The sequence below is a fragment of the Galdieria sulphuraria genome, assembly GCF_000341285.1.
Source record: "Galdieria sulphuraria unplaced genomic scaffold scaf_35, whole genome shotgun sequence".
In the NCBI taxonomy this organism is placed as follows: Eukaryota; Rhodophyta; class Bangiophyceae; order Galdieriales; family Galdieriaceae; genus Galdieria; species Galdieria sulphuraria.
Window position 1 is genome coordinate 58,189 of NW_005178440.1, and position 8,085 is coordinate 66,273.

The window sequence follows — 8,085 nt, forward strand, 5'->3', positions numbered from 1 at the left end:
ACACTCCCCCATGACAATTTCAAACCAAAGTTGCACTACCATCCTTTACCCGCAATCGACAATTTCATTCACCCATACATACTCTCTCATCACATGACAAATTACCAAATGCAAATCTGATCTATCTTTAATACAATTTGATAATAATAATTAAATATAATTCGATAAATAATCTATTTAATATATAGACAAAATATTATATTTTTCTTATAATTATGTAATTATATAGATCTTATGTTTAATAAGAAAAAATATTATTTTTAGAAACATCAGTAAATCTTATTTATGAATAATCAAATAAAAAACATAGAATCAGCATATATAAAACACAACCTCCCCGATATAAAAATAGGAGATTTAATAAAAATTGGAGTTCTTATAAAAGAAGGGAATAAAGAAAGAATCCAATATTCTGAAGGAATAGTCATTTCAAGGCATAATGCTGGCATAAATACAACAATCAGTATAAGAAGAACCTTACAGGGAATAGGGGTGGAACGAATTTATTTAATACATTCTCCTAAAATTACTAGCATAAAAATCTTAAAACATTTTAAAATTAGACGTGCAAAAATTTTTTATATTCGTAATGCGAAAAAACTTAAAGAAAAAATAAAATAATAAATTAAAAACATATAATATATACTTATATTGGAAAATTAATTAATAGATGTATAGCTCAGTTGGTTAGAGTATCACGTGAAGGTCGTTGGTGTCAGCCGTTGTTACATCTAGATATCGTCATTTGGGTCGGTGCCCGAGCGGTTAATGGGGGCGGACTGTAAATCCGCTGGTTTTTCCTACGTTGGTTCAAATCCAACCCGGCCCAAGTAAATTATGCCTTTGTGGCTCAGTGGTAGAGCATCCCCTTGGTAAGGGGAAGGTCGCGAGTTCAATTCTCGCCATTGGCTTAAAATTTTAATATACTAATTTGAACTTCTTTAAATTAATTAAATTAATACTATATAAAGTAGGAGAAATAGATGCATGTACTATGGATAGGTAAAACTTTTCCTTTTTGTGGTAATGTTACCTATACAAAAGAGATAAGTAAATATTTAACACAAAATAATAATCAATTTAGTCTAGTACATTTTTCTTATAATAATAGTTGTTTGTTTAACAAAAAATATTCACATATTTCACTAAAAGCAATTTATCAATCACAGTTATATACAATCCCTTCTTTCATGTCAACATCTTATATTTTTTGTATAATTAAAGCACTAGCACCAGATATAATTCATATTTCTTTAAGTTTATCGCCTATAGACTTAATATTACCTCAAATCGCTAAGATTTTAAATATTCCTGTAATCGCAACTTTTCATCCAGCCTTTAAGTTTAATATTTGTTTAATTAATAACTATAAAACTATTCTCAAGATCCAAAATAAAACTATATATAATGAATTTCAATTTAAATCTACCTATATTGATACTCAAGGAATTTTTCATCGCCAATTATTAGTTTATAAATTCTATATTCCTTTTTTATATAAGTATTCTTCTATTATTGTTTTTTCTAGATTGCAGTTTAGATTAATGCAAAAGCTTGGGCTAACACAGTGCCTTTTATATAGAATACCAAATGGAGTTAATTATAAAAGGTATGAATACATTAAAGTATCACTTAAAGAATATTTAAAATGTAAATGTATTTTTTTATACCAAGGCAGAATTTCTCCTGAAAAAAATTTAGAAAAAATATTAAAAGTTTGGGTCAATCACAAAATGGGAATAAATTGCAAATTATTAATTATTGGTAATGGTCCCTTAGTTTATAAACTAATGCATAAATATAAACCTGAACAAGGTTTTATATGGATGGGATGTATAAATAATGAATTAAGAAAAATCAATTTAATAAAGTCTAGTAATGTTTTTTTACTTTCTTCATTAATAGAAGGTTTGTCAATCTCTTTGTTAGAATCTATGTCATCTCAATTAGCATGTATCTCTACAAATAGTGGTTCAAGCCAAACTGTTTTACGTCCAGATAATGGTATTCTTATTTCTTATAAAAAACTTATTTCTCAATTGGAAATTTTATTACCTCTATTAAGAGATAATAACGAGATAAGAAGATTATTAAGTAAAAAATCAAGAAAAAAATTAATAGCCCATTATTCTTTATATAACAACATAAACAAATTAACGAATTTATACAATCAAAATTAAAAATTCATAAATATTATCTAAGTCTAAGATTCAATAAACTTTTCATCTTTTATAAATAAAGTATTTTTCTTCAATTGTTTGATTAAACCTATCATTTGTGAATTACTTTTACCTGGAGCTACCATAGGATAACAATTTTCTTCTTTACTAACGTGACAATCTATAATAATAGGTTCTTTTATAGAAAAAAACTTTTCAAATGAAGAATGTAACTCATATTTATTTTTAATACATATTGCTTTAATTCCAAACGCTTTAGCTAATTGTACAAAATCTGGCATTCCTTGATTCATATTAGAATGAGAATACCTTTCTCCATAAAATGCCTGTTGCCACTGTCTAACCATGCCTTGCCAAAAATTATTTATTATAATAATTTTTATTGGTAATTGATATTGAGCTATGGTTGATAATTCTTGGCAGTTCATTTGAAAACTTGCATCACCTGTAATACATACAACTGTTGAGTCAGGATAAGCAATTTGTACACCAATAGCAGCAGGCAGTCCATATCCCATTGTTCCAAGTCCTGCACTAGAGATCCATTTACGAGGACCTGTATTAATAAGTTGTGCAGCCCACATCTGATGTTGTCCTACATCGGTAGTAATAAAAAAACTAATATTATTATTAATATAATTTATTTTCTTAATAACTTCTTGAGGCAATAGTTGAGAACTATCTTCATTAAAACTTAATGGATAATCTTCTTTCCAATGTCTAATTCTTTCAAGCCAAGATTGAGTTTGTTGTTTATCAATTTGACATTCTTGTTGAACATATGCCAAAATTTGTTTTAGAACATATTTTATATCTCCTATTATTGCTACTTGAGGTATGCGATTTTTACCTATTTCCGCAGGATCAATATCAATATGTATTACTTTGGCCTTACAAGCAAATTCATCTAATTTTCCAGTGACTCTATCGTCAAATCTAGCACCTAAAGCAATTAATAAATCACATTCACTTACTGCAAAATTGGCATATGCAGTTCCATGCATCCCTAGCATACCTAAAGATAAAGGATGAGTATCTTCTATAATACCTTTTCCCATTAAAGTTGTAGTAATAGGAATTTCAAAATATTCTGCTAATAACTTTACCTCTTTATAAGCGTCTGAAGATATAGCACCTCCTCCTACATAGAGAAGAGGTTGATTTGATTCATGTATTAAAGATACTGCTTGTATTATTTGTTTATAACTAGTTTGAGGGATTTGTCTACATCCAGGTAGATCTATTTCATTAGGATTAGTAGGAATATAATGAAAAGTTTCTAAACTCACATCTTTAGGAATATCAATTAAAACAGGTCCTGGTCTACCATGCTTAGCAATATAAAAAGCTTCTGCCACTATTCTTGACATATCTCTCGGATTACGTACAACATAAGAATGTTTTACTATTGGTAATGTTATACCAAATATATCTGTTTCTTGAAAAGCATCTGTTCCAATAAATGGTCGAGCTACTTGACCTGTTATCACTACAATTGGTATCGAATCCATTTGTGCTGTTGCTATTCCTGTTACCAAATTAGTTGCACCAGGTCCTGAAGTAGCAAAACAAACACCCACTTTACCTGTAGCTCTTGAATAACCATCAGCTGCATGGGCTGCAGCTTGTTCGTGTCTTACTAAATAATGAGAAATTAAGTTTTTTTGTTCCCAACAATATAACTCGTCATATATGGGTAAAATAGCTCCTCCAGGGTAGCCAAAAATATGTTTCACACCATGTCTTACTAAACTGTCTATTAAAGCAAAAGCTCCATTTGTTTTATGATTTATCATCTAGTATAACCTCTTATTTAAAGATAAGATTCTACTATGTTAAATTTAACATAGATTTTAATGTAATAATTATAAATATGATAAATAATATTATTAGAGCTATACTTATAAATTTTTTTAAATTAAAAGGTGTATTATAAATATTTATAATAGGTTGTAAAATAGTTAAAATTAGACCTATTATAATGCTAAAAAAAAATCTAACAAAACGTAGTAAATTATCAATGATCATTAGAATTAATTTTATAAAGTATAAAAAACAAAACAATATGAATAATAATCATTTTAATATAGATCAATCAGTAAATAATTTAAATAGAGTACAAATATTGAGTGAAGCATTACCTTATATACAAAAATTTGCGGGCTCTACTATTGTCATAAAATATGGTGGATCAATAATGACTAATAATAAATTAAAAGAGTCTATTGTTAATGATATAATACTGTTATCACATGTTGGAATAAAACCAATTTTAATTCATGGCGGGGGACCAGAAATTAATTCTTGGTTAGAGAAGCTTAATATCAAATCAAAGTTTAAAAATGGTATTAGAATTACAGATTCAAATACTATTGAGATAGTGGAAATGGTATTAGCTGGAAAAATAAATAAGGAAATAGTTAGTTTAATTAATAAACAAGGATCTTATGCCGTAGGTTTAACTGGTAAAGACGGAAAACTAATTCAATGTGAAAGTGAAGAAGATATAGAAGTAGGTTTGGTAGGTAAAATTAAACACATAAATACAAATATTATAAAAACTATAATCAACGCGGGATATATTCCTGTAATTGCAAGCATAGGATCAGATTTAGATGGTAAATCATATAATATTAACGCAGATACCGTTGCTGGTGAAATTGCTGTATCTATTAATGCAGAAAAATTAATATTACTAACCAATACGGCCGGTATTCTAAATGATATAAATAATAATGATAGTTTAATTAGGCTATTAAACATAGAAGATATAAAATCTTTAATTACAAAAAGAAAAATTTCAGGAGGAATGATTCCTAAAGTTAATTGTTGTATGAGAGCCTTAGCTAAAGGACTACCAGCTGCACATATAATTGATGGTAGAGTTTTTCATGCTTTATTATTAGAAATTTTTACAGATCAAGGTATCGGTTCAATGCTAGTTAATTCTTCAAATCAATATATTAATAGTAAACATTGATTATTTATCTTATATATATTATAAAATAATCTTATCATATTCTCAATAAGGCTTAGTAGCTCAGTGGATAGAGCAGGGGATTCATAAGCCCAAGGTCGTAGGTTCAATTCCTACCTAAGCTAAAGCGCTTATTTAATAAAGTAAATATTGAGGGGTTATAACTCAACAGGCAGAGTGTCTCGATGGCATCGAGAAGGCTAGCGGTTCAAATCCGCTTAACTCCATCGGCAAAAGGAGAGATGGCTGAGTGGTCTAAAGCAACAGATTGCTAATCTGTCGTACATTTTATTTGTACCGAGGGTTCGAATCCCTCTCTCTCCTATAATATATAAAATATGTATTTTATATGTTATACTAGATTAATCTGGGATTGTAGTTCAATCGGTTAGAGCACCGCCCTGTCACGGCGGAAGTTGCGGGTTCGAGTCCCGTCAATCTCGTTATTTATATATTTATAATTAAATAAATTAGTTATAATATTAGTGTTGGACTTTTCTGCGTATATATTTCTTTTTGTTTTTGGTACTTGGATATAATCTCTCTAAGTTCATTACCCTCTATAGTTTCTTTTTCAATTAAAATATCGACTATTTTGTCTATAATTATTCTATTATCTTTTATAATTTTTAAAGCTTCCTTATAACAATAATTTAAGATAGAACGAACTTGTCTATCAATTCTACTTGCTATATCTTCAGAATATTCAGATCCAGAACCAAATCCTCGACCTAAAAATGGATCACTAATTTGATTTTCAAGAGATAATGGTCCAATATTAGACATACCAAATCGTGTTACCATTTGTCTTGCCATAGATGTTACTTGTTGTAAATCATTGCTTGCACCTGTAGTAATTTCAAGATTACCAAAAACAACTTCTTCTGAGGCCCTTCCTCCTAATGCTGCAATTATTCTTGCTAAAATTTGTCCTCTTGAAATTAAAGTTTGTTCTTCTGATGGTGTAAACCAAGTTAAACCTTTAGCTTGTCCTCTTGGTATTAAAGTTACTTTTTGAACCGGATCATGATTTTTTAGTAGAGTACCAATAATAGCATGACCAACTTCATGATAGGCAATTAAACGTTTAGTTTTACTATCTGTTAAAACCCTACCTTCTAGACCAGCAATTATTCGATCAATTGAAACATCTATTTCTGACATAGTAATAGAATCTTTTTTTCTTCTAGCAGTTAAAATAGCAGCTTCGTTCATTAAATTAGCTAAATCTGCGCCTGAAAAACCCGGTGTTCTTCTTGCTATGCTTTCTATAGATATTGTTTGAGCGAGTTTTTTATTTTTAGAATGAACTTTTAAAATTGCGATTCTTCCTTTTAAATCAGGTAGATCTACTGTAATTTGACGATCGAAACGTCCAGGCCTTAATAAAGCAACATCTAATACATCAATTCTATTAGTTGCGGCTACAACAATTATACCTGTATTCCCCTCAAATCCGTCCATTTCTGTTAGTAGTTGATTAAGAGTTTGTTCTCTTTCATCATTTCCTCCACCGATACCTGTACCTCTTTGTCGACCGACAGCATCAATTTCATCTATAAATACAATACAAGGTGCATTTTCTTTAGCTTTTTTAAAAAGATCTCTTACTCTAGATGCTCCCACTCCTACAAACATTTCGACAAATTCAGATCCAGAAATACTAAAAAATGGTACACCTGCTTCACCGGCAATAGCTTTAGCTAAAAGAGTTTTACCTGTCCCTGGTGCACCAACAAGTAATACTCCTTTTGGAATTCTAGCACCAATAGCAGTAAATCTTTCTGGCTTTTTTAAAAAAGTTACAATTTCCTGAAACTCTTCCTTAGCTTCTTCAATTCCTGCAATATCATCAAAAGTAACTCCAGTTTTAGCTTCTATATTAAAACGTGCTTTAGATTTTCCAAAGCTCATTGCTTGACCAGGACTTCCTGGTACACTACCAGATCTTCTAAATAAAAAAGCTAACCCTATAACAAATAGAACAGGTAAAACTAAATTACTTAATATGTTCCATATGATTGTATTATCATTTGAAGGATGTGCGTCTATATCTATATCTTTTTGAATTAATTTGTTTATAAACTCTGATGTCGCTGCTGGTAATTCAACGCGAATTAATTGATTTTTTTCTCCTAAATCAGGGCTTTTCGCTTCTACTATAGCTGTATGTCCTTCATCGTATAGATCTACTTTCTTTATTAAACCTTTATCTAGATATTCTAAAAACCTACCATAAGTCATTCTTGAAGTCGCAATATCAATATCATTATTATCTATTTCTGGTAGGAATAATGTTGTTGTGCCTTGCCATATTAAAGATCCAACTCCTATAATAGATAGAAACCATAATAATAATTTTTTCCACGAAAATTTCATAGCTTAAATCCCTTTAACTGAGACTATATTAATTTTGTTTATATTATTATTTAACATTAAAACTAATCTTTAGCAACCAATTAATTTTTTTTGTAAGGAGAGATGGCTGAGCGGTTGAAAGCAATAGTTTCGAAAACTATAATACGAAAATTTCGTATCGAGGGTTCGAATCCCTCTCTCTCCTATTTGCAATAAAAAAGTAATACAAAATATTTCATTAAAAAAAGTTAACATTATAATATTCATACTTTATAACTGATATTAATATATATATTATATAATATATATTATGACTTATAAAGTAAATATAAACTTATGGTTCAGAAAGGTTCAAAAGTTAAAATATTACGCAAAGAATCTTATTGGTATCAAGAAATTGGAAATGTTGTTACTGTAGAAAAAAGTGGTATAAAATATCCTATAATTGTCAGGTTTGACAAAGTAAATTATGCTGGGGTTAATACAAACAACTTCGCGTCAGAGGAAGTAATAGAAATTGAAGCGCCGAAAGCAAAAGCTAAACAAAACAAACGAATCAAGCTGATCTCG

General features: G+C 29.3%; 3 protein-coding genes and 6 non-coding genes across 9 annotated transcripts; 7 read left to right on the forward strand and 2 right to left on the reverse strand.

Annotated features, from left to right (window-relative positions):
- Positions 1-747: 747 nt before the first annotated feature.
- Gasu_nc0049 lies at positions 748-829 on the forward strand. The gene has a single exon. It is a non-coding gene; the product is annotated as a tRNA-Tyr (tRNA).
- A 10-nt stretch (positions 830-839) lies between these two features.
- Gasu_nc0050 lies at positions 840-911 on the forward strand. Its single transcript has one exon. It is a non-coding gene; the product is annotated as a tRNA-Thr (tRNA).
- Positions 912-2,146: 1,235 nt separating this feature from the next.
- Gasu_40240 ([pt] acetolactate synthase I/II/III large subunit) lies at positions 2,147-3,992 on the reverse strand. The gene has a single exon (XM_005704942.1). The coding sequence runs from the start codon at positions 3,974-3,976 to the stop codon at positions 2,204-2,206; it is 1,773 nt and encodes a 590-aa protein (XP_005704999.1). The 5' UTR covers positions 3,977-3,992; the 3' UTR covers positions 2,147-2,203.
- Positions 3,993-4,182: 190 nt separating this feature from the next.
- On the forward strand, positions 4,183-5,315 carry Gasu_40250 ([pt] acetylglutamate kinase). Its single transcript, XM_005704943.1, has one exon. It carries the CDS (start codon positions 4,201-4,203, stop codon positions 5,158-5,160), a length of 960 nt encoding a protein of 319 aa, XP_005705000.1. The 5' UTR covers positions 4,183-4,200; the 3' UTR covers positions 5,161-5,315.
- On the forward strand, positions 5,210-5,282 carry Gasu_nc0051. The gene has a single exon. It is a non-coding gene; the product is annotated as a tRNA-Met (tRNA).
- Positions 5,316-5,393: 78 nt separating the features above from the next.
- Positions 5,394-5,481, forward strand: Gasu_nc0052. The gene has a single exon. It is a non-coding gene; the product is annotated as a tRNA-Ser (tRNA).
- Positions 5,482-5,526: 45 nt separating this feature from the next.
- Positions 5,527-5,600, forward strand: Gasu_nc0053. Its single transcript has one exon. It is a non-coding gene; the product is annotated as a tRNA-Asp (tRNA).
- Positions 5,589-7,552, reverse strand: Gasu_40260 ([pt] AAA-type ATPase). The gene has a single exon (XM_005704944.1). The coding sequence runs from the start codon at positions 7,534-7,536 to the stop codon at positions 5,632-5,634; it is 1,905 nt and encodes a 634-aa protein (XP_005705001.1). The 5' UTR covers positions 7,537-7,552; the 3' UTR covers positions 5,589-5,631.
- An 80-nt stretch (positions 7,553-7,632) lies between these two features.
- Positions 7,633-7,720, forward strand: Gasu_nc0054. The gene has a single exon. It is a non-coding gene; the product is annotated as a tRNA-Ser (tRNA).
- Positions 7,721-8,085: the final 365 nt, after the last annotated feature.

What these genes read in the sequence shown, in the direction of transcription:
- Gasu_40240 (XM_005704942.1), bottom strand. Translation starts at nt 3,976, where the DNA reads ATGATAAATCATAAAACAAATGGAGCTTTTGCTTTAATAGACAGTTTA.
- Gasu_40250 (XM_005704943.1), top strand. Translation starts at nt 4,201, where the DNA reads ATGATCATTAGAATTAATTTTATAAAGTATAAAAAACAAAACAATATG.
- Gasu_40260 (XM_005704944.1), bottom strand. Translation starts at nt 7,536, where the DNA reads ATGAAATTTTCGTGGAAAAAATTATTATTATGGTTTCTATCTATTATA.